Source organism: Stomoxys calcitrans, chromosome 2 (genome assembly GCF_963082655.1).
Source record: "Stomoxys calcitrans chromosome 2, idStoCalc2.1, whole genome shotgun sequence".
Lineage (NCBI taxonomy): Eukaryota > Metazoa > Arthropoda > Insecta > Diptera > Muscidae > Stomoxys > Stomoxys calcitrans.
This window is the reverse complement of record NC_081553.1, coordinates 168,693,682-168,719,023: the sequence shown is the minus strand read 5'-3', so window position 1 is coordinate 168,719,023 and position 25,342 is coordinate 168,693,682. Positions and strand designations below refer to the sequence as shown.

Genomic DNA, 25,342 nt, shown 5'->3' with positions numbered 1-25,342 from the left:
TCTGGACCGATCTGTGCCATATTGAAGAGGGATGTCGGGAAGCCTAACGCAACTCACTGTCCCAAATTTCAGCAAAATCGGAAAATGAATGTGGCTTTTATGGGCCTATGACCCTTAATCGGCGGATCGGTCTATATGGGGGCTATATCAAGATATAGTCCGATATAGCCTATCTTCGAACATAACCTGCTTATGGAGAAAAAAAAAAGAATCTGTGCAAAGTTTCAGCTCAATATCTCTATTTTTAAAGACTGTAGCGTGATTTCAAAAGACAGACGGACAGACATGGCTAGATCGTCTTAGGTTTTACGTTGATCAAGAATATATATACTTTATAGGGTCGGAAATGGATATTTGGATGTGTAGCATACGGAATGACAAAATGAATATACCCCCATCCTTCGGTGGTGGGTATAAAAAGGTTCTGTCTAAAACCCATGTCCAAACTGAAACTTTAGTAGAAGGCATGGAAGTGAGAGCAGAGACAAGGGAGGACATGTTGTGGCTTTTGATAAAATCGCATTTTCCTCATGATACGACGGGACTCACGGTTACACCGGCATCATGGAGTAATGACGTTGATCGAAGGCTTATCATTACAGTATTTATTGTAAAGGAAGCCTTGAGGAGCTTCCAACAATTTAAGTCTCCCGGATCTGAAGGAATATTGCCGGCGTTATTACAGAAGGAGACGTACTATCTGGCGCCCCATTTGGTCGCTATTTTCGCATCGTGCACTGGACTTGCATATACTTCGAAGTAGTATTTATACACATTCCCGGTAAGGCATGTTATACGACACCAAAGGCCTACAGACCTATAAATCTAGCATGAATTGATCATAAAAGATCTTGCATTTTTATCATAAACGAAGTCGCAATGTTTTTGCAAAAGAAGTTTGGTTGTCGATTCGTTTATGGATTATTAATTATTTTTTTTTACATGTAGGAAAGAACTGAAGAGAAAAGTAATGCTTTTCAAAGCCCGCATCGTTTTAATAAAGGCCTTCTGCAGCTCTTACTTACATATCTTGCCAGCTATGCGTTATAACGCTATCAGCTGATCTTTTACCACAAATACAAAAGTCATACCTGAGGTAAATTTTTATGTTATTAGTACTTGGGTCGCACACAGCTGTTGGTTGGTTGCATTGCCGCAGTTACGGCTGGTGACGATGTAGTCAAGCTGGAATGGCTTGGCATTCGCTTGAGTTAATGTAACTAATTCCAGTTGTTGTTAATGTTGGTGGCACTGGGGAAGCATGTTTTGAATTTCATTAATCCCCGAGTTATGCAATAATTCCAGTAGCAGCTTTTCGAAGACAACACCAACAACAACATATTGTATTTTCATGATTAGGACATGATTATCATCATAATCATGTTGATGGTATTAAACCGGCTTTTTTTCCCCAAGCATGACAAATGGCACAACTTGCATTCCACGCCTGAAGTTCATTTTTTGTGAATGTCTCCATTGTTTAGATGAAGTCTTCGGAAGTTGAGATTTACTAGACGTGGATTTCCGCATTTATGTAGATACTAGTTCGTTCGACTTTTTTACAAAGAGTTTGCTTTTCCCCAAAAATAAATCTTGTTTTGACGATCACCATTAAGGGAAATTCGAGTTTTTACACTTGGGTAAAAATGCTCAAGAACTTAAAATTTTGTTAGGTTAAGATAAATTCAAAAGTTAGAGAAATTGTTAAAGTGTTAAAGATGGCTCATCGGTAACATTCTCTTAACATTCTTCATTAATATATTTTTTAAAAACGATGAGGGCAACGCCCACTGGAATAATGGAGACTATTCTAGATATCCGACCCATAGACAAAGAGATTAAATGTTTAGACTGCCTCATCATAATACAATCCTCCAGGCAGAGATTCGGGCGATTACGAACTGCGTGAGGTGGTGTGATGTTAACGCGAGGACGAGGAGTGTGAACATCTTTACGGACAGTAAACTAGCCATCATGGCAACAACAACCAGGACGGTAAGGTCACGAACAGTCTTGGAATGTAAGAAGGAGATTAACGCCTTATCTGCGGATGGCACGATCAGTATTATTTGGATGCCGGGCCATAGCGGAGTAAGGGGGAATAAAAGATCAGACTCATTGGCAGAAAAGGCCAGAGGACTGCCGTCAATTAACTTGATTAACCCGAAGCCATTCGGGTCGACGCAGTCCCGGTTAAGGGCGTTGGCTATGGTCGGTAGGACAACGAAAATCCTACTGGGATATCCGGATCATGAGAAGACGAGGCTATTACTGAAAGGAAGTTAGAAGGAGGTCAGTATCGCTTTCGGCATCATAACAGGACACATAGGACTGCGAGCTGACTTATGCAAAAGCGGTGTGGCAAATGATATCATGTATAGGGCATGAGGGGAATATGATGAGATGTTGGAGCATTTCCTATGTTATTGCGCGGCATTCGAAGCCAAAAGACATCGGTACTTCGGTGGGGACTAGAACCAACGTATGGGCGTGGCATGGAAAATAATGAAGGATTTTGTAAGTAGCACGGAATTCCAAACTTAGATTTTCTTTTACGAGGTTAGGTTACGTTTGATTTAAGTGACAGTTTGCCATTAGACTTACTTAGACATTTTTGTCCATTGTGATACCACAAAGCAAAGCGGCAGACTTCTTCAAGTCTAGATTAGGCCATATAGGTTGGAATGCTCACAGCCCCCTCTTTGTGACCATCTACAATTCGTTGCTCTTCGGGTCTGATCCTGAAACTTAGCTTACATGTCGTTAGAGGCATTTAGGCAGGGAGTAGGCGGGCGTACGAGCCCTGGGATATCTCTGTGGCCCGGCACTCAGAAGATGTGAAATTTTTCGATGTTCCTTTTTTTAGTATTTAGAGCGGACTACAGGTGTATGTCCATGGGGGAGATTAATATCCGCACCCTCTTTTTAACCTAACCTAACCTATTTAACAATTTGATAATCAAATACCATACTGTTTAACATTGTACAATAAATATGATTATCGATAGATTAAAGCTTTTGTTAAATCCTTAAGAGTCCCTTAAATCGCCAACTGACACGCAGCATTTTCTTTGGCCTTCACAATAAAATTAAATTAAACAAGTAAAAGCGCGCTAAGTTCGGCCGGGCCTAATCTTATATGCCCTCCACTGTGGATCGCATTTGCCGGGTTCTTTTCCCGGTATCTCTTTTTAGGCAAATAAAGGATAAAAGAAAATAATGACTATGCCACTGGAGATATATCAAGTTATGGTCCGATTCGGACCATAATTCAATTGAATTTTGGAGACCATAGTAGAAGTCATTGTGTAACATTTCAGCCAATTCGAATAAGAAGTGCGCCCTTTAGAGGGGCTTAGATTGTTTTATATGGGAGCTGAATCAGGCCATAGACTGTGCCGGACCATATTTGACACGTATGTTAAAGGTCATGGGAGAAGGCGTTGAACAAGATTTTAGCCAAATTGGATAATAATTTCGCCCTCTAGAGGCTCAAGAAGTTAAGATCACAGATCGGTTTATATGGCAGCTATATCAAAACATGGACCGATATAGCCCATTTACAATCCCAACCGACCTACACTAATAGGAAGTAATTGTGCAAAATTTCGACAGACAGACGGACGCGCAAACAGAATGACGAAATTAGTATAACTCCATCCTATGGTGGAGGGTATAAAAACCGGTCACCGTGAATAGATCCATTGGTGATCACATATTTCAATTAACATTTCTAATGATTTAAAAATGCCTCTAGTAAAAATATGTTTTTAAAAATAGAAAGTTTAAATTCTTTCAAGTAGAAAATTCAAAATCTTATCAAAAATAGTTCTAAAAAAGTAAGAACGGGCTAAAGGCGGCCGAAGCCGACCTTTTGAGACCCTACACCACATTGGTAGAATTTAAAATTTGCTTAAATTTGATTTTTTGAGAAGACAGATTGGTAAATGGGTTAGCAAGGGCCTTGAAAGTGAAAATTAGGAAGAACATATATATTGGAGCTATATCTAAATCTGAACCGATTTCTATGAAATTCACTAATAATGTCGAAACTTATAATAGAGCCCCTTGTGTAAAATTTCGTGAGAATCAGTTTACAAATGACGGTAAAATTGCAAATTTTGTCCAAATCGGATGAACATGCATGTGGGAGCTATACCGAAATCTGAACCGATTTGTTCCAATTTCAATAGGCTTCGTCTCTAGGCCCAAGAAAATGCTAGTACCAAATTTGAAGACGATCGGATGAACATTGCGACCTGTTCTTTGTACACAAATTAACATGGACAGCGGACAGAGAGACGGACAAAGCTAAATCCAATCAGAAAGTGATTCTGATTCGATCGGTATACTTATCAATGGGTCTATATCTCTTCCTTCTGGGTGTTACAAACAGGTTATAATACCCTGTACCACAGTAGTGGTGTAGGGTACAAATACTTCTTACGTTGAAAGAAGTTAAGTTTCTTAGTATTTTTTGGAAGAGAGTTTTGTTTGGCAATTTCACCAAACGATAATCTCTTAGCGTCACTGCATAAGATCTGAGTTGTTGAACAATAGCGTGTAAGCCATCGTAAATTTCATTTTAAAGATCATGTTTTTATACCCACCACCGAAGGATGGGGGTATATTCATTTTGTCATTCCGTTTGCAACACATCGAAATATCCATTTCCGACCCTATAAAGTATATATATTCTTGATCAGCGTGAAAATCTAAGACGATCTAGACATGTCCGTCCGTCTGTCTGTTGAAATCACGCTACAGTCTTTAAAAATTGAGATATTGAGCTGAAATTTTGCACAGATTCTTTTTTTGTCCATAAGCAGGTTAAGTTCGAAGATGGGCTATATCGGACTATATCTTGATATAGCCCCCATATAGACCGATCCGCCGATTAAGGGTCTTAGGCCCATAAAAGCCACATTTATTATCCGATTTTGCTGAAATTTGGGGCAGTGAGTTGTGTTGGGTCCTTCGACATCCTTCGTCCAAATTTGGATATAGCTGTCATATAGACCGATCCTCAGATTTAGGGTCTTAGGCCCATAAAAGCCACATTTTATATCCGATTTGGATGAAATTTAGCACAGTGAGTTATGTTAGGCCCTTCAACATTCTTCGTCAATTTGGCCCAGATCGGTCCGGATTTGGATATAGCTGCCATATAGACCGATCCTCCGATTTATGGTCTTAGGCCCATAAAAGCCACATTTATTATCCGATTTTGCTGAAATTTGGGACAGTGAGTTGCATTGAGCCCTTCGACATGCTTCGTTAATTTGGCCCAAATCGGTCTAAATTTGGATATAGCTGCCATATAGACCGATCCTCCGATTTATGGTCTTAGGCCTATAAAAGCCACATTTATTATCCGATTTTGCTGAAATTTGGGACAGTGAGTTGCGTTGAGCCCTTCGATATCCTTCGTAAATTTGGCCCAGATCGGTCTAAATTTGGATATAGCTGCCATATAGACCGATCCTCTGATTTATGGTCTTAGGCCCATAAAAGCCACATTTATTATCCGATTTTGCTGAAATTTGGGACAGTGATTTGCCTTAGGCCCTTCGACATATTTCTTTTATTTGGCCCTGATCGGTTCAGATTTGGATATAGCTGCCATATAGACCGAATTTCTCGATTTAAGGTTTTTGGCTCATAAAAAGCGCATTTATTGTCCGATGTCGCCGAAATTTGAGACAATGACTTGTGTTGGGCCCTTCGATATTTGTCTTCAATTTGGCTCACATCGGTCCAGATTTGAATATAGCTGCCATATAGACCGATCTCTCGGTTGAACAATGACTTGTACTTATAAGCATTTGGTCTAAATCGGATGATATCTATAGAGCTGCTATGGGGTATAAGGTATGCATTTTTCACTGGATTTTGATGAAATGTGGTTTTCATTCATACCCGAGGTGGTGGGTATCCAAAGTTCGGCCCGGCCGAACTTAACGTCTTCTTACTTGTTTTTATTTGTTTCATAATTGAACGCTCTCAGTTCTCTTTGAAATCGGGTCAGGGTCGTCGTTATATGCTTTTAGTTAATAGTTAATAATACCCTGTACCACAGTAGTGGTGTAGGGTACAAATACTTCTTACGTTGAAAGAAGTTAAGTTTCTTAGTATTTTTTGGAAGAGAGTTTTGTTTGGCAATTTCACCAAACGATAATCTCTTAGCGTCACTGCATAAGATCTGAGTTGTTGAACAATAGCGTGTAAGCCATCGTAAATTTCATTTTAAAGATCATGTTTTTATACCCACCACCGAAGGATGGGGGTATATTCATTTTGTCATTCCGTTTGCAACACATCGAAATATCCATTTCCGACCCTATAAAGTATATATATTCTTGATCAGCGTGAAAATCTAAGACGATCTAGACATGTCCGTCCGTCTGTCTGTTGAAATCACGCTACAGTCTTTAAAAATTGAGATATTGAGCTGAAATTTTGCACAGATTCTTTTTTTGTCCATAAGCAGGTTAAGTTCGAAGATGGGCTATATCGGACTATATCTTGATATAGCCCCCATATAGACCGATCCGCCGATTAAGGGTCTTAGGCCCATAAAAGCCACATTTATTATCCGATTTTGCTGAAATTTGGGGCAGTGAGTTGTGTTGGGTCCTTCGACATCCTTCGTCAATTTGGCTCAGATCGGTCCAAATTTGGATATAGCTGTCATATAGACCGATCCTCAGATTTAGGGTCTTAGGCCCATAAAAGCCACATTTTATATCCGATTTGGATGAAATTTAGCACAGTGAGTTATGTTAGGCCCTTCAACATTCTTCGTCAATTTGGCCCAGATCGGTCCGGATTTGGATATAGCTGCCATATAGACCGATCCTCCGATTTATGGTCTTAGGCCCATAAAAGCCACATTTATTATCCGATTTTGCTGAAATTTGGGACAGTGAGTTGCATTGAGCCCTTCGACATGCTTCGTTAATTTGGCCCAAATCGGTCTAAATTTGGATATAGCTGCCATATAGACCGATCCTCCGATTTATGGTCTTAGGCCTATAAAAGCCACATTTATTATCCGATTTTGCTGAAATTTGGGACAGTGAGTTGCGTTGAGCCCTTCGATATCCTTCGTAAATTTGGCCCAGATCGGTCTAAATTTGGATATAGCTGCCATATAGACCGATCCTCTGATTTATGGTCTTAGGCCCATAAAAGCCACATTTATTATCCGATTTTGCTGAAATTTGGGACAGTGATTTGCCTTAGGCCCTTCGACATATTTCTTTTATTTGGCCCTGATCGGTTCAGATTTGGATATAGCTGCCATATAGACCGAATTTCTCGATTTAAGGTTTTTGGCTCATAAAAAGCGCATTTATTGTCCGATGTCGCCGAAATTTGAGACAATGACTTGTGTTGGGCCCTTCGATATTTGTCTTCAATTTGGCTCACATCGGTCCAGATTTGAATATAGCTGCCATATAGACCGATCTCTCGGTTGAACAATGACTTGTACTTATAAGCATTTGGTCTAAATCGGATGATATCTATAGAGCTGCTATGGGGTATAAGGTATGCATTTTTCACTGGATTTTGATGAAATGTGGTTTTCATTCATACCCGAGGTGGTGGGTATCCAAAGTTCGGCCCGGCCGAACTTAACGTCTTCTTACTTGTTTTTATTTGTTTCATAATTGAACGCTCTCAGTTCTCTTTGAAATCGGGTCAGGGTCGTCGTTATATGCTTTTAGTTACCACAAAGGTGAAAATTAATCGTGAAGGTCATTGGCGTCCATCATCAGTTTCAAGAGCCCCAAAACTACTCCGTCATTTAGCCATTGACAGCCATCTCTGAGGAAGCAACTTGTCAGTCGGTGATTGAGTGTTGCTGAATGAATTGGATAAAAGGTTGGATTCAGTACTCAAGCACTGAAGAATTGGTCGATATATCGAGCACATGCTCCATTTATAATGTATATTTTGTTGGAGAAACATGACAAAAAATGCTCGTACCATAAAACTGAAAACATAAATAAACAAAATATTGGGAAACCCGTAGTTGTTACCTTCCTATGACCCCATCAGAGCCGCACCTCTTTGCATGGGTGCAACACTTATAATCTTAAAGATGAAGATTCGAATCGGACCAACAGCTATTTGTCATCATTATGCATAACAAAGAAACCCTCAGTGTTACCGATGACGACGTTGTGAGGGCATTTCTTCTATGTTGGCCAAGGTATTAGCGCAAAATCAATATGAACCTTCACGAGTTCGTCCGTAAAAGTTCCACCATGTGCATATATTTATAGAAATATGGGCTCATTTAGAAATATGGATTGTTATGCGATAATAGATTTTTTATTGTTGTTCATTTGTTATGTGTAATTTTGGTATTTGCGTAATGTTCATATGAACCCTGGATGGGTTTGCTGATTCATATCGTACAGTAGTATCTTGAATAATTAGAGAGAGTCATATCCAGTTTAAGTAGCAATTTTAGATTGGAGAATGCATCATATCTTCAATACCAACGCAACGATTTTTCTCAACAGACATTCATTAAAATATGGATTAAAAGCTGCCTTGGAAAATTCCTTTACATGCTTTCTTAATTATTAATGTATAGTTGTTACAATTAGGCTTGTCAGATGTTCGGGATTATCTAGACTTTCTGTGTCTGTTCCGACTACTCGGAAAAAATATAGGAAAATCATGGCTTTTGGAGCATACACACATTTCGGACAAAGCGGAAGTACAAATACGATGACACATTGTCAGATATATAGGGTTTTCCAATAAGGGGTGCTATTTTGGTATTCCAAGGAAAATGTAATTGTTTGAGATAAATGATCGAATGTTTATTTCATAATGAAGACGAACCTATGCCGTCAAAAACCAAAAAATACAGTACTATTCTTTACATGAAATTTTCCATACCCACTTAGCAAAGTGGCTGGCCCATGGCCTCGATGACCTTACGAATTCTATCTTTGAGGTGTTGAATCGGCGTTGAGCTGTTGCCGTACCCCTTATCCGTCATGTGGCCTCAAAGGTGGAAGTCGTAAGGTGTTAAATCACAAGATCTCGGTGGCCAATTGTGATCACATTTCCCAGAGATGGTTAGGTTAGGTTTAAGTGGCAGTCTGCCACCAGACTCACTTAGACGTTTTCATCCATTGTGATACCACAGGAACAGAAGAAGGAAGATGCCTACGGTTGAACCATCCAGATCGCTTTAAAAAGCCCCATAACTTGCGAATGTTGACATCAGACAGGTTCTCAAAGAAATGAGAACCCAAAGTGGAACTCCTTCTAACTGCTAGAGTGGGACACACACAGAAGGTGTTCTATAGTCTCTTCTTCTTACCTCACGCTTCTGCTGGCAATCTGTAGTCTGTCAGCATGTTTTCCGATTAGACAGTGACCTATCATGACGGACACAATGACTGAGACGTCTGTTCTAGTCAATGACAGCAAAGCAGTAGACCTCTTCAAGTCTAAATGAGGCCACATAGTTTTGGAATGCTCACAGCCCCCTCTTTGTGACCGTCTATCATTCGTTGTCCTTCGGGCCTGGTCCTGAAAACTTAGCTTACATGTCGCCAGAGGCATACCCACAGATTCCAGTACCCCAGGAATGTGTAGGGTAGCTCCTAGTTCCGCAAGCTCACCCGCTTTAGAATTCCCTAGGATATCTCTGTGGCCCGGCACCCAGAACAGGTGAATTTTGAACTGTTCAGCCATCTCGTTGAGAGATCTGCGACAGTCGAGCGCGGTTTTTGTGTTCAGATATACGTTCTCCAGGAATTTAATGGCTGCCTGAGAATGACATTAATGACGTCGTAATGACATTATATCTTAGCCATTCCACCACTTTCTTAACTGCAGGGATCTCCGCTTGATATAAACTGCAGTGGTCGGGTAATCTTTTTGATATGACCAGTTCTAGATCTTTAGAGTACACTCCAAAGCCCACCTGGTCGTTTAATTTGGAACCATCCGTATAGAAGTCTATGTAACTTCTGTTACCAGGGATATCGTAGGTCCAATCGATTCTATCAGGGATGGTGGTACAGTAATTTTTATTAAAATGCGGCTCAGGCAGAGTGTAATCCACACTGCCTGGAACATCGGATATTGTATCAAGGATAACACAGTGTCTGTAGCTGCCACATGACCAATGAAAAGGATCCCTTAACCTCACTACAGTGGTCGCTGCAATTTGTCCAACCACAATGTCCAGAGGCATAAGATGAATCATTACATTCAGTGCATCTGGTGTCGTCCTCAGTATTGAGCAGTAGGTGGACTTTTGAAGCGCCGCCCATCAGACGACAACACCATATAGGATTATAGGTCTGACAACTGCATTATAAACCCATTGCATGACACGTAGTCTACACCCCCAACTTTTGCCAATGGCTCTCTTGCAGGTGTATAGGGCAAGAGTGGCCTTTCTTGCCCTTTCCAAAATGTTGGATTTGAAGTTCAATCTACACCCCCAACTTTTGCCAATGGCTCTCTTGCAGGTGTATAGGGCAAAAGCGGCTTTTCTTGCCCTTTCCAAAATGTAGGATTTAAAGTTCAATTTCCTGTCCAGCAAAACATCCAGGTATTTTGTGCTTTCTCTAAATGGAACATTCTGTCCACCTAAGGAGACAGGTTCTCCAGTAGGCAACTTGTATCTACTGCTGAAAAGAACTACTTTTGTCTTGCACGGATTTATATCTAGACCACTTTTGGTAGCCCCGAAACATTTGTCGTAAAAAAAAATACTTTCGTTGCTTGTGTGGCATGTAGCGGCGTCTTGTTGAATATAATCGTTGGCCAGTTTAACGCCATCCAACTCCGACCATAAAAAATCACAAATAACTTCTCGATTGCGCAATCCAACCTACCCCGCCGGACCCTAAACCGGACTAAACAGTCACACGTTGAGGATGGAGATGCTTCTCAACAATAACTCTTTAGCTTTCCGAGCCTGATGCGACAATTTTGCTGTTGACGTAGCCACCGAGGTCGAAATGGACGACCCAAAAATGCTTTAGTTTTGGGAACAGTGAGTGCAAGTTTTTCACCAGTTTTGTAGCGAATTTTAATCATTTCAATGCCTTTTTGAAGCATGTATCAGAGGATGGTGCAGGGTATGAACATTCAAAGAATGTTCAACCGCACAACAAAAAGAGGTTAGCAATTTTGATTACTTTGTTGTTCTTAGCATTGATGATTACTTTTTATCGGGATAGTGGAAAGTAAGGCTTTCTTCTCTCCTACTGCGCTAAGGAGAGTTAGTGGACTTATTGAGCCCCATTTCAAAACAATATCGTGCTCTACACCCTACTCAATAGTCGTCGGGTATGTAGAGCACCTTTATCAATTTGATGAATAGACATGGTGTATCAGAAATCGCCATCTACCATGCCAGTCAAAGTGTTTTGAATAAAAGCACACATATGCTTAACTTTTATAAGTTCATCGTTATTTTATTCTTTGAATTGAAATCGTTGAATATGATCTCGAGCTATAATATGATCGAAAATCACGAAAGGATTTTAAAGATCAGAATAAAAGAGCACAAACAGCAAAACAAAATTGTAAAAAAAATATGATATAAGAGATAGATTTGGAGAAAAATTTTTTTAATGAGATATTGACCTGCAGGTGGTCGGGGATGTTGTCCTATGTGGTCTTTCAGCATCACACATAAAAATTGCATACACATATGCAAATAGACATAGGCAGAGCGATGAGGACCACTGGAAACTATTCTAGATATCCAACTCATTGATATACAGATTAAGTGTGAGGCAGCCACTGCCGCTATGAGACTAAAGGCGATGGGAGAATGGATTGAGGATGAGAGTAGCTCATACCAATGCGGATAATCGAAGCGACGATAGGAAACTAGGAAGGAAGGGAAAAGGTTTCCGTTCGGATACCTGAGATGAACCTTGAAGACGAGTGTGAGGCACTGCTGTCATCGGCACAGTCTTTGATTTACGGAACCCTAGTATTGCCATCTGGAAGATCATGTTGCACAGATGGATCAAAGCTAGAGGACAGAGTGGGCCTGGGGGTCTACATTGAGAATCCAGCAACTGAGATCTACTTTAGACTGCCTGACCATAATACGGTCCTGCAGGCGGAGATCCGGGAGATCACGGAATGCGTAAGGTGGTGGGGTGCTAACGCGAGGACGTCGAGTGTGAACATCTTTACGGACATTAAAAAGACCATAAGAGCAATACCATCCAGGACGGTAAGATTACGAACAGTCTTGCAGTGTGAGAAGGGGATTTACGCCTTCTCTGAGGATGGCAAAATCCGCATCGTTTGGGTGACGGGCCATAACGGAGTAAGGGGAAATGAAAGGGCAGACGATTTGGCGGTGAAGGCCTGAGGACAGCCGTCAATAAACTTGGTTAACCCGAAGCCTTTCGGGTCCAAGCAGTCCGAGTGGGCGGCAAATGGGCATGCAACAGCGAAACGGTCGGCAAGACGGCGAAAATCCTATGGGAGGATCCAGATCGTGAGAAGAGGAGGCTACTACTGAAAGCAAGCTAGAAGGAGATCAGTATAGCTATTGGTATCATAACGGAACACATAGTACAACAAGTTCACTTATGTAAAATCGGTGCGGCAAGTGATAGCATGTGTAGAACATGCGGTTAAGATGATGAGACGTTCGTGCATATCCTTTGTCATTGCCCAGCTTTCGCATCTAACAGATACCGACACTGCGGTGGGGACACAATACCAGACATGAACCAACTTAGGAGCGTGGCATAAAAAACAACTAGGGATTTTGTAAGTAGCACGGTTACTTTATAGTTTTTAGAGCGCACAACAAGCCGATTACTAGCTTAGGTGTATGTCCATAGTGGCATGGGGTGGATTAATATCTGCAACCTCTTTTCAACCTAACCTAACATAAGAAGGAGGTCAATATGACAATTGTTATCACGACGGAACACATAGGACTACGAGCTCACTTATAAAATCGGTGCGGCAAGTGATAGCATGTGTAGGACATGCGGGGAAGATGATGAGACGTTGGAGCATTCTTTTGTCACTGCCCGGCTTTCGCGTCTAACAGATACCGGCACTTTGGTGAGGACAATATACCAGTTATGAACCAACTTAGGGGAGTGGCATGGAAAACAAATAAGGATTTTGTAAGTAGAACGGAATTCCTAACATAGATTTTCTTTTTTGAGGTTACTTTTTAGTTTTTACAGCGCACAATAAGCCGATTACTGGCAAAGGTATATGCCCATGTTGGCATGGGACGGATTTACAACAGCACCCTCTTTTCAACCTTACCTAAGCTATGCAAATTGCATACAGAGTGAAAGATTAAGTATCCAGTAATTGGCAAATATGGTCACAATTTAGCACATTACTTTGTACGTATTGAAGAGGAAACAATTGTTTGCTCATCTCTGGTACATATTCACATTCTCACACACAACATTTTTTCCTTCTTTGTTTTGACTAAGCAAAGAACAGACAGTATATTGAGCAGCTCGGTCGAGTGCGGATGATAAACTCGGAAAGTGACAATTTTTAAAATTTGCAAGTCCAAAAATTCCCAGATATAGGTTCCATATGAATACACCAACACAGCATCGTTTTCCACACAATGGACTATCATGTTTTTGATGTAGAATGTTCTTAGAATTTTTACAATTTCCATTTTCACTGCTTTCAAGTATTTGAACAGGATTTTACGCACTCAAATTGTATTAAAACATTGTATATATTTGTTTAACTCATATTTTATAATGGCGACAATATTTTAAGTACAAAGCTGAACAACACTTCTGAAGCGATGATAAGAATACAAATGTGACGCCGTCAATTCTTATTTGCCTCTAATGTCTGGTATTGAATTGATACCAAATGGTATTAAAAGCCGTTGCCAATGACGCGAACAAAATATTACCAGGTGGTATTGGCAAAGTACCGTAATTTTTCTATCTGTGTACGAAAAAATTTCGCGAAAGCGAACATAGTACCAACCTTCGGCCTTCGCACAAGAAAAACACTTGCAGTGACATTCAAAGAATGTTCAAGTGCAAAACAAAAAGAGTTTGGCAATGTTGATGTGTTTGTTGTTCTTAGCACTTATGATTAGTTGGTATCGGAGTAGTGGAAAGTAAGGCTTTCCTCTCTCTTGTTGCGCTAAGGAGAGTTGAAGGATTTATTGAGCCCTGCTTCAAAACAAAAGCGTGCCCTACACCGTACTCAATAGTCTTTGGGTATGTGGGGTACCTTAATCAATTTGACAAAAGTGCTGATAAAGTTACATGGCGCAACCGAAATCATGGTACACTAGTCAGCTTATTTTCAAACAAATACTAATTTGATTGCCGCATACTGTAGTAACTGTAGTGGTGAATGTTTTTCATGGGTTCCTTGGTTTAATTATTCAGTTCAGTGCAATTCCATACTTGTTTTTGTTGATTTTTTGTTAAGTTATTTTTTCTACTGGCTTGGACATGGTCTGGCTAACATTGTTTGTGTTGAGGTAAAACGGTGATGTTTTCATTTAATGAATTTTTTGTTAAAGGTATTCCACGAACTGGGCGAGTGCTATGATATAACCGTCAATACACCCAACGCGGTAAACAAACACCACACCACCAAAAGGGCTTAAATCTTTTTCCAAAAAAAATTTATTTGAGCCAAGTGAGGGAATAGCGGTAGTTAATTCAGACTGGAGAGGAATAGGGGACAGCTGGAAGTTACTCATCGTTATGAGGCGGTGGTGGTGAAGTGTGTCATGCAAGTTAAGAGGCCCCAGTGTGGAGTGGTTTGCTACCTGCTAACTTGAAATGGATTCAAGGTCACGTGTTTTTTTTTATCATTTTGTTAACTCCAAAATATTTGGGCCCAATTTTGTAAGTTAACTTTTTTTTGTCAGAAAATGGGTTTGTATATTTTTTTCTTATCCGCCAGTCATCCGTGTTGTGCTTGGAATAAAAGAAAATTAACCACAATCTAGCACACCTGAAATGAAGTTATTTTGCGCTGAAAGTGGGGAATGGAATTTTTGTCACTTTCACTTAAACTAAAACGATTATGAAGGTTGTTTGCTTCTTTAATTATTGTCAATTAAATGACTTGTTTCTTTAGCTGGCCTAAAGTATGCGAAATAATTTTAATTGTTGCGCGATTTGGTAATATTTGTACAAGTTAAACATAAATAATTTACAAGCGTAAATTGAAGGCTATATTCGGTCGTTTTCGAAGGATGTTTGGTGAAAATCACTTAGTTATCAAACATACATTCTTTAGCCACAAACGAAACCTAAATCTTTGGGACTATGTTTATGAATTAACGGATAGGTATCGGGAGAAAAAGGAGAGAGGAGAAACGTTAATTCAGCAGAAAAAAGGAAATGGAAAGACGTCAGTGTGAGCGAATTGAGATGTACAGCAGTCAGAATGAAGTCCGGAAATTCTACCAAAGAATTAAACATCAAACCTATGGCTTTGGTGCAGGCACCTCTTCCTGCAGAAGGAAATCTGGTAACTGACATAGATAACATACTGAGGATATGGAAAGAACATTTTACCCAACTGCTAGTGTCCGACGTTGGCGGCGAGGATTCCGCCTAACCAATCAATGATGGTGGTATAGAATGTTTACCTTATATTCAGAATGAAGTGCAGGTAGCAGTGACCTGACTAAAGAATAACAAGGCAGCAGGAGACGACGGCTTACCCGCTGATCTATTTAAGGCCGGAGGCGACACGTTGATAAGTCGTACGCTTCAGCTTATCTGCGCAATCTGGCTAGAAGAACGCATACCCGATGATTGGAACATCAGCATACTATGTCCCGTACACAAGAAAGGGGACAAGACGGAATGTGCCAACTACAGAGGAATAAGTCTCCTTCTCATCGCATAAAAGATACTCTCGAGCGTAATGTGTGAAAAATTAAAACCTAAATTCAATGGGACAATTGGGCTTTAGATCTGGTAAATCCACCCTGGACACTGCACCAAATCCTGGAAAGATCCGAGAAGGACAAATCAACATCTACGATCTCTTTGTAGATACTCCTTTGCGTTCAAAGGTATTCGATACTCCTTTGCGTTCAAAGGTATTTCAAGCCATGTCTGAGTTTGGTATTCCTGCAAAATTAATAAGACTCTGCAGGATGACACTTGCTGAAACGTGTTCCTCAGTAAGAATAGGCAGGAATATCACCGAACCATTTAATACCAAACGAGGTTTCAGACAAGGAGACAGCCTATCGTGTGATCTCTTTAATATCCTTCTGGAAAAGACTATACGAAATGCAGATGTGAATAGATATGGCACACTAATCACAAGAGAACACATGCTACTCGCCTATGCCTACTACATCGATATAATAGGTCGGTCACTGGAACTATGATATAGGGAACTGCAGCCTTTGAAAGAATCGAAAGAGACTCAGTGAAAATGGGTCTGGCAATAAATGGAGATAAGACGAAATGGATGGTTTCAACTCCCAAATCGCCTTGTAAAACCGAACAGATAAAGAAAATGGAAAAAGTTAGAAACCACAACTTTGAGATAGTCAGTAACTTTATCTACCTCGGCACTGCCGTAACCGAAACGAATGACACCAGTTTTGAGATTAAGCGAAGATGAATACTAGATACTACTTTGGACTAAGTAAGCAGTTTAGAAACAAGGCCACCTCTCGACAGACGAAGATTAGACTATACAAGACACTGATACTATCCGTGTTGTTATATGGTCCTGAAGCATGGGTACATGTGAAAGCAGATGAGGCAATGCTTGGAGTATTTGAGAGAAACTTGCTTCGTAAAATATATGGACCAGTTTGCGTTGATGGAGAATATAGGCGACGTATGAACCACTAGCTGTTTGAGCTATATGACGACGATAGCACAGTTACACGCATCAAAATACAACGGCTGCGTTTGTTAGGTCATGCTGTCGGAATGGATCATGAAGCTCCAGCAAAGAAGTCTTTTGAGGGCAAACACGGTGGTACACGCAAACCGGGAAGACCAAAAGCCCAATGGAAAGATCAAGTGATGGGAGACACTTCGAAACTTGATGTCAGAGATTTTAGAATGAGCGCAGAAGATCGAGGCGCTTGGAACGCTATTCTACGTTCGGCTAGTGGAACAAATCTTCTGTCACAGCCAATTAAAGTAAAGTAAATAAGTATGTGTCGATTAAATGTGTGGTAGAAATAATACCAAATTTTTACTGATAAATAAAATCTGTTGTATTTCTTGTGCTATAAGCAAAAAAAAGCATATGTTGTGAATTGTTGTTTTCTTTAATGTTCGCATACATGAACTCCTTCTTTAGGATGGATATTTCTTTATCGCGGAAAATATTATCAAACATTACACATGACTGCATTCGTAGTCAATGAAAATTAGTCTTATGAGCATATGCTTCTCTACGCTCACATTATTTGCCAAATAGAAACTAAGATAAATAAAGTAAATCATCATTTCGTGTGACAAAGCACATTTTGGTGCAAATAAAACAATTTTAGCTTAAAAGAATTTTTAAAATTTCGTTTAAAAGGGCAATATTTTGCCATAGACGAAGTTCCAAAAGAATTGATACAGAAATAAAGTTCCATATGTGCAATGAAATGTGACACAGTACCTGGTATTTAACAGTGAAAATAACACAACTTGAAAATTAACTTTTTGGTTTTTTTCACGACCTCATTTGTGGCTAAGGTTTTGCGCACTCAAATTGTATTAAAACATGTTACTTATTTGTTTAACAAATATTTTATAATGGTGACATTATTTTAAGTACAAAGCTCAACAACACTTCTGGCGCGATGACAAGAACATAAATATGATGCCGTCAATTCTTAATAGCATTCTTTGTCTAGTATTGATTTGATACCAAATGGTATTAAAAATCTATGCAAAGACGCAAGCAAAATAATACCAGACGGTATTGGCAAAGAACCGTAAGTTTTCTATAGTGTACCTCCTTAACGGTAAACTATGGCATAGTACATAAATCGGTTGGGTAGATCAAAAGTTAAAGCCGCTTAAAGGTCGGAGAAGGGGAAAGTGGTCAACTTTGGCATTTTGTATTAGAGATATGGATTAACGACGCAATTTTCCTGAAAGCCTATGTCTTCCTCTACAAATGTCCAGCATTTTTTTACCTCTCAGTTCAACAGGTAAAAAGTTGTGAATTTATTTCCTATTTTTACGCCGTTCGACCCTCTGTGCGTCGTCATTCAACTCACACAGTTTGTGGTTCATACGACGCCGATACATTCCATCAATACATACTGGACCATAAATCTTATGAAGAATCTTTCTCTCAGGCACTCCAAGCAGTGCCTAGACTGCTTTCACAAGTACCCTCAGCTCAGAACCACATGTCAAATCGGGTAGTATCAGTGTCTTGTATAGTCTAATTTTCGTCAGTTGTTAGGTAGTCTTGTTTCTAAATTGTTTGTTTAATCTGTTTACCAATATTATTCTACACAGAAAAAAAATTGACAACAAAAATTCAATTCAAAATTGCATTGGAAATAACATTGTTTTCATTTAAAAAATTAATTGATTTAATCATTATTTTTTTATTGAAATAGTAAAAATTTTTAAACTGAATCTGGACTTTTTTCTATCACAATCGTGATTGAAAATTTTGTAAATAATTAATTGATTCAATCGTTTTTTTATTCGAATCTTTAAAAAATTTCAAAAATGGTGCTTAAGTAAAACCAATTAAAAGCTATTTTGTCCCCCAAAATATAAAGGGAAGGAGATTTTAAAGACCCATACGTCCCACATTTCCACAAATCTATACCAATACCATGGCAGCCGGTTCTACGTGCTGCATCGGCCAAGCGCAGACGCCTCAGTGGAGAACCCCCTGCGGGGGAGTTTTCTTATACGAGTGGCCATGGATATTTGCCCAAACAAATAACCTCAATTTAATAGTCCAGGAGGTCAATATGTGTGTTACGTTAGCTAAGAGTAGCAGTCCTTTACAGACTCACTTACACCATGGACCTGCGATGGACATTTGCCCAAACAACACACCTCAATTTCACATTCCAGGAGGTTAACATGTCTGTTAGGTTAGGAAAGAGTGGCAGATCTATTATTTTTGTTGTCTACGCTTTATTTCAACTAGAGCCATCCGTTTCGGTTACAGCGGCAAGAAGGTATATAAAGTAGCTAACTATCTCAAAGTTGTGGTTTCCAAATTTCTCCATTTTCTTTATCTGATCGGGTGTAGAAGACGTTGTGGGAGTTGATACCATCCATTTTGTATTATCTCCATTCACTGCCAGATCCACTGTCACTGATTTTCTTTTGATACTTTCAAAGGCTGCAGTCACTACCTCCGGTGGCAGACCCATTATATCGAAAGGTATGACACACTACTCAGATCACACAATAAGCTGTTAACCTGTCTGAAAACTCGTTTGGTATTGAATAGTTCGGAGAAATTCTTTCCTATTATTACTCAGGAACGTGAATCAGCAAGAGTCATCCTGTAGAGCCTTATAAATTTTGCAGGGATACCAAACTTTGACGTGGTTTGAAAAACCTTTGAGCGTATAGGGCTGTCGAAAGCGGCTTTGCAGTCAACAAGAGAGGTAGTTGTTGATGTGTCCTTTTCGGGTCCTTTCCAATATTTGGTCCAGGTCTAAAGCCGTATTTAAAGGGACCAATTATCTCATTGACTTTAGGTTTTAATCTTTTACAATACGCTCGAGAGTGTCTTATATACTATGGGGAGGAGACTTATTCCTCAGAAGTTGGCACATTCCGTTTTGTCTCCTTTCTTGTGTACGGTACATAGTATGCTGAGGTTCCAATCATTGGGTGTTCGTTCTTCTAGCCAGATAGCGTAGACAAGCTGATGCAGGCATATGCATCAGCGTGTGGGCTCCGGTCTTAAATAGTTCAGTGGGCAACCCATCGGCTCCTGCTGCCTTGTTGTTCTTCAGTCGGGTCACAGCTATTTGGACCTCATTCTGACTAGGAGGTAAACATTCTGTACCATCATTGGGGATTGGTTCTGCGGTATCCACCAGCAGCTTGGTAAAATGTTCTTTCCATAACCTCAGCACAATATCTCTTTCAGTTACCAGATTTCTTTCTTTGCTTCTGCAGGAGGATGTGCCTGTGCCAAAGCCATCGGTTTGATGTTTTGTTTCTTTGGTAGAATTTCTGGACATTCTTACTCCTGTACATCTCAATTCGTTCATACTCCGTTTCCTTTTTCTATCTGCGACGTTTTTCCTCTCTTCTTTTCTAGCGGTACCTCTCTTTCATCGGACAAGAAGTGCTTTTCTCAACACTCAACCAAATTTGTTATTCAAAACAGCGTAAATGTTTGCTAAAACAGCAATTTTGTTTGCGGAAGGGCTGCTGTTTTAGCAAACATTTCGGTCAGCTAAATCAGCAAACAAAATCTGCAGTTTTAAGTACAAAAATCTGAGGAAAAACATTGTGTTTTTTGAAAGTTTGTTGGAGGGGATTATTTTAATTTGTGGAAAGACGCTACCTTATTCATTCAAAGGCATACATTTCGAAATGTGGCTGAGCTTGCCCCCATTTTTATACCCACCACCGAAGGATGGGGTATATTCATTTTGTCATTCCGTTTGCAACACATCGAAATATCCATTTCCGACCCTATAAAGTATATATATTCTTGATCAGCGTAAAAATCTAAGACGATCTGAACATGTCCGTCCGTCTGTCTGCTGAAATCACGCTACAATCTTTATTTAGGTGAAATTTTGCACAGATTCTTTTTTTGTCAATAAGCAGGTTTAATTCGAAGATAGGCTATATCGAAATATATCTTGATATCGCCCCCATATAGACCGATCCTTCATTTAGGGCCCTTGGCCCATAAAAGCCACATTTATTATCCGATCTTGCTGAAATTTGGGACAGTGAGTTGTGTTAGGCTCTTCAACGTCCTTCTTTAATTTGGTTCAGATCGGTATGCCATATAGACCGATCTCTCGATTTAAGGTTTTAGGCCCATGAAAGGCGCACTTACTGACCAATTTCGCCGAAATTTGGAACAGTGCGTTGTGTTAAACTCTTTGAAATTTTTCTGCAAGTTGGCCCAAATCGGTCTACATTTGGATATAGCTGCCATGTAGGCCGATATCTCGATTTAAAGTCTTGGTCCCATAAAAGGCGCCTTTATAATCCGATTTCACTGAAATTTGGCACAGTGACTTATGTTAGTCTTTTCGACATCCGCTTCGTATATGGTTCAGATCGTATATGATTGTACTTATTAGTATTTGGTCCAAATCGGAACATTTTTCGATATAACTGCTATGGGACATAAGGTATGCAATTTTCACCGGATTTTGATGAAAGGAGGTTTACAATATACCCGAGGTGGTGGGTATCCAAAGTTCGGCCCGGCCGAATTTAACGCCTTTTTACTTGCTAATATTCATCTAAATCTTCCTTTCATATTCCTTCTTACACCACACAAGTCATTCTTGTGTGGTGTAAGAAATAAGTTCACTTGTTTTAAAATTTATCCATTCCCTGATGAAGATTACCGGCGATAATCGAAATATTGGAAAAAATAAAACAATTAATAAAAAAACACCGACATCTGTTATTTAATAATTGTACATGACCTCAAGCCGAACTATCCACGAAATCATATTTATCAACTTTCTTGAAGATCGGCCTGCCCGTCGATTTAAACAACACTTTTGAGGTCAAATTCCCCACTGTGCGCCGTTCGAACTCGGTAATTAAATTGATCTTTGCAACATCGATCTTAAACTTAAATCGGAAACCACTCATTGATGTGTCAGAAGTTTTCACTTGTTCTTTAATGGGATATTTGCATACTTCTATCAATTTAGGGATCTTCTTACCCCTAAATGTGTGAACTGCAAAAAACGGTGATATAGTTTATATAATGCTCTATTTTCCGGCTCCAAAATCTGTCTAGCCGAGTTGTCAGCGTGATCGGACTACCCGTTGTCTGAATGACACCATAGCTCCCCTTCCTTTCATTACGTTCAAGTTGTCACGTTCACAACTTCTTCCACTCTTTGAAAAATAATACGAAAAGTTGTTGTGCACTTGACGCTGTCAGAATGTGAACGCCCGTGGACAGTTTCGGATGTTAAGTTCACAAAACGGTTCGAATACTGTGTCAAAAAACGGTTTGAATGCCTTTTTTATCAATTCATTTGTGAACATCATCATCAAGAAGTAGAGAATATGACGAAAATCGTGGATTGCATCATGTCTTCTGTAAATTTCACCTAACAATCACAACAACAATGAACAAAGAATGGTGTGAATATTCGCAATGGTGTATATTCATATGAAGTATGTTTGATTTCATTTTTGAATTTTTTTTTTCAAATTGAAGAAAATGTTACTTTAAAAAATGGTTTATACTAAATATATAAGATATTTCTTACTCTATTTCTCCCAATACTCCAAAAAGATCAACCAATAACGAGCATTTGAAATATAGGGAGACATGATTTCAATTATACTCTTTGTGATTTTTTTAAATTTCAAAAATATCTGCTACCTTTTAACCAAATCTTTCTAATTAAATCGTCCAACTCACCTCCTTTTCTCCCTACAGGTTTAATAACTGCCATATTAATACCTCGGTCAACAGCCGCAGAAGATGATGACTATGAACCACGTCACTTGACCAACGACCAATGTAAGTATAGACTCCTCCAACCAATGGAGAGCAGCCGAATTCATTTACAACAAACAAATCTCGATTTATAACTACTTTTAAGGCAGCGTCTTTTTTCCAGTCACAATCGGATTCGCCCTTTTCCAAGCAGCCGCCAACACCAGCGTATGCGAGTAGAATTGGGCGGACGAGAGATCTGAAACTCGATGTCGATTCAGGTTCAGAGTCGGAAAGCAGTAACGATAGTGAGGATGACGTTGATAACGATGATGATGAGGAAGGTTCTGCGGAGTATTACGATGAGGACAGTGACGAGAGTGCGAGTACATCAAATGCTAGTGATAATAGTGGCAGCGATGAATCTTTGCCTCGCTTGCTATCCCAATCTGCCTTTAATAGAATATCAGAAACATTGGGAGCCTTGAATACTATGGGCCATTTGTTAGTTGATATGACACGAGGAGGTCAAGACAGTAAAACAGAACCAACATCAACGGTGGCTTCGTTGACGCCTTCAACAACAACAACCACCACCACAGAGTCTGCACCAAAAGAAAGTGATAATACGGCAAAAGGGTTAGGAGCATCCGCGATAGGAAATAGCATTGGTATTGTTCCCATTAAGAGTACCAACTCTGTTCAAGTTCAAGCCAATAAACGTGTAGGCCAAGATGATACAGTTGCAGCCAAACCTATGTTTGTCGAAAATAAAGAGGTTAAGAAGCGTAAGAAAAAGAAGAAGAACAAGAATAAGACCAAGAAGACTACAGGAGACATTGCCGTCAATACCACAACACTTTCCAAAGCTCCCACCACATTAAGGCCCACCACCCTAAGGCCTACAACATTGAGTAGTGATCAACAGGCGCTGGCCAACGAAGAGACATCAGCTAAGGATATTGAGAATCGCTGCAAGACACCCAGTGGTCGTCCTGGACGTTGTGAAGATCTCAGCAGTTGCCCCGCATTGCTGTTGAATCTCAGTAGCCTCCGGGAGTCCCTTTGCTTCAAGAGTCTCTTTGTGCCAGGAGTGTGTTGTCCCATATCAGAAGCCTCCACGGTGTTGACAACACAAAGACCATTGAAGTTGACTACTAGAGCTCCAACGACAGCAGCAACCACTACAAAACGCCCGTCTACAACCCGCCCCTCAACGCCCAGTTTGGTGTTACGGCCTCAAAGTAAGCCATCAACAACGACGACGACAACTACCACAACGGCAAATCCTTTGGATTCCAATGACTTGGATCTTTTGGGCACTAATAACATAGTGGACCCTGAGGATTGTGGTCAGCAGGAGTATTCAACGGGACGCATTGTGGGTGGAGTAGAATCGCCCAACGGTCAATGGCCTTGGATGGCGGCAATTTTCTTGCATGGCCCGAAACGCACAGAGTTCTGGTGTGGTGGTTCCTTGATTGGTTCCAAATATATTTTGACAGCGGCGCATTGTACCAGAGATTCACGACAGAAACCGTAAGCTAAAAGACTAGACATATGGGTATGAACTTTGAGTGACTTTTTTAATATGATTTTAGGTTTGCTGCCCGACAGTTTACAGTTCGATTAGGTGATATTGATCTTTCAACCGATGCTGAACCTTCTGCTCCCGTTACCTATGCCGTCAAGGAAGTTCGAGCTCATGAAAGGTGATGCTTGCAATGAGTTCAGAAGACTGAGTAAAACATATTTTTATATATCCCACTCTGTTTTTGGCTATTACAGATTCTCTCGCATTGGCTTCTATAATGATATTGCCATTCTTGTCCTGGACAAACCAGTACGCAAATCAAAATATGTCATACCTGTTTGCTTGCCTAAAGCTGGACGTATGCCTCCGAAAGATCGTTTGCCAGGTCGCCGTGGTACAGTAGTTGGCTGGGGTACCACCTATTATGGTGGCAAGGAGTCGACCTCACAGCGTCAGGCAGAATTGCCTATTTGGCGCAATGAAGATTGTGATCGTTCCTATTTCCAACCAATCAATGAAAATTTCCTATGTGCTGGCTATTCAGATGGTGGAGTAGATGCTTGCCAGGTACGTCAGATATAAGGCCTTAGCTGTAGTATTTATTGAATCATTCTCTAATATGGAAATGTGATTTTAGGGCGACTCCGGAGGACCTCTAATGATGCGTTATGACTCGCGTTGGCTTCAATTGGGTGTCGTTTCTTTCGGTAACAAATGCGGCGAACCTGGTTATCCCGGTGTTTACACTCGCGTCTCAGAATATTTGGATTGGATCACCGAACACACCAACGACTAGTTTACCTGATTATTCCTTGTTATCCGTGTTTGAAGATGTGACTAGTCCAAATTGATTGAGATGTCCTGTTGAATTCGTTGATCTTATTTTTTAATTTATTAAACTTACCCCCTCGATCCATACTAGCTTCTAATTAATATTATAAATAATTTATTGTAATTAAACTAAAAGAATAAAAAATGTTTATTGTATAAATTATAGACGCATTAATGTACAACCAAATTTTAGAATATTTCATACGAACGCTCTGTTCTTCAATTGCTTGAGTCATTTGATGCTCTATTACAAGTCTATAGTCCTTGATTCGAACATATATATATTTATTCTATATATATATATATATATATATATATATATATATATATATATAGTTTGGATGTTAGATGTACTCCACTCTT

General features: G+C 39.9%; 1 protein-coding gene across 1 annotated transcript in view; it reads left to right on the top strand.

Moving 5' to 3' along the window:
- LOC106081469 (clotting factor B) overlaps positions 1-25,060 on the top strand; it is a 34,446-nt gene extending 9,386 nt beyond the window's left edge. Inside the window, exons 2-6 of the mRNA XM_013243439.2 lie at positions 22,615-22,698; positions 22,785-24,153; positions 24,216-24,326; positions 24,403-24,715; positions 24,786-25,060. Coding sequence (XP_013098893.2) covers positions 22,615-22,698; positions 22,785-24,153; positions 24,216-24,326; positions 24,403-24,715; positions 24,786-24,944 — 2,036 coding nt within the window. The 3' untranslated portion in view covers positions 24,945-25,060. The remainder of the gene's footprint in view (positions 1-22,614; positions 22,699-22,784; positions 24,154-24,215; positions 24,327-24,402; positions 24,716-24,785) is intronic.
- Positions 25,061-25,342: the final 282 nt, after the last annotated feature.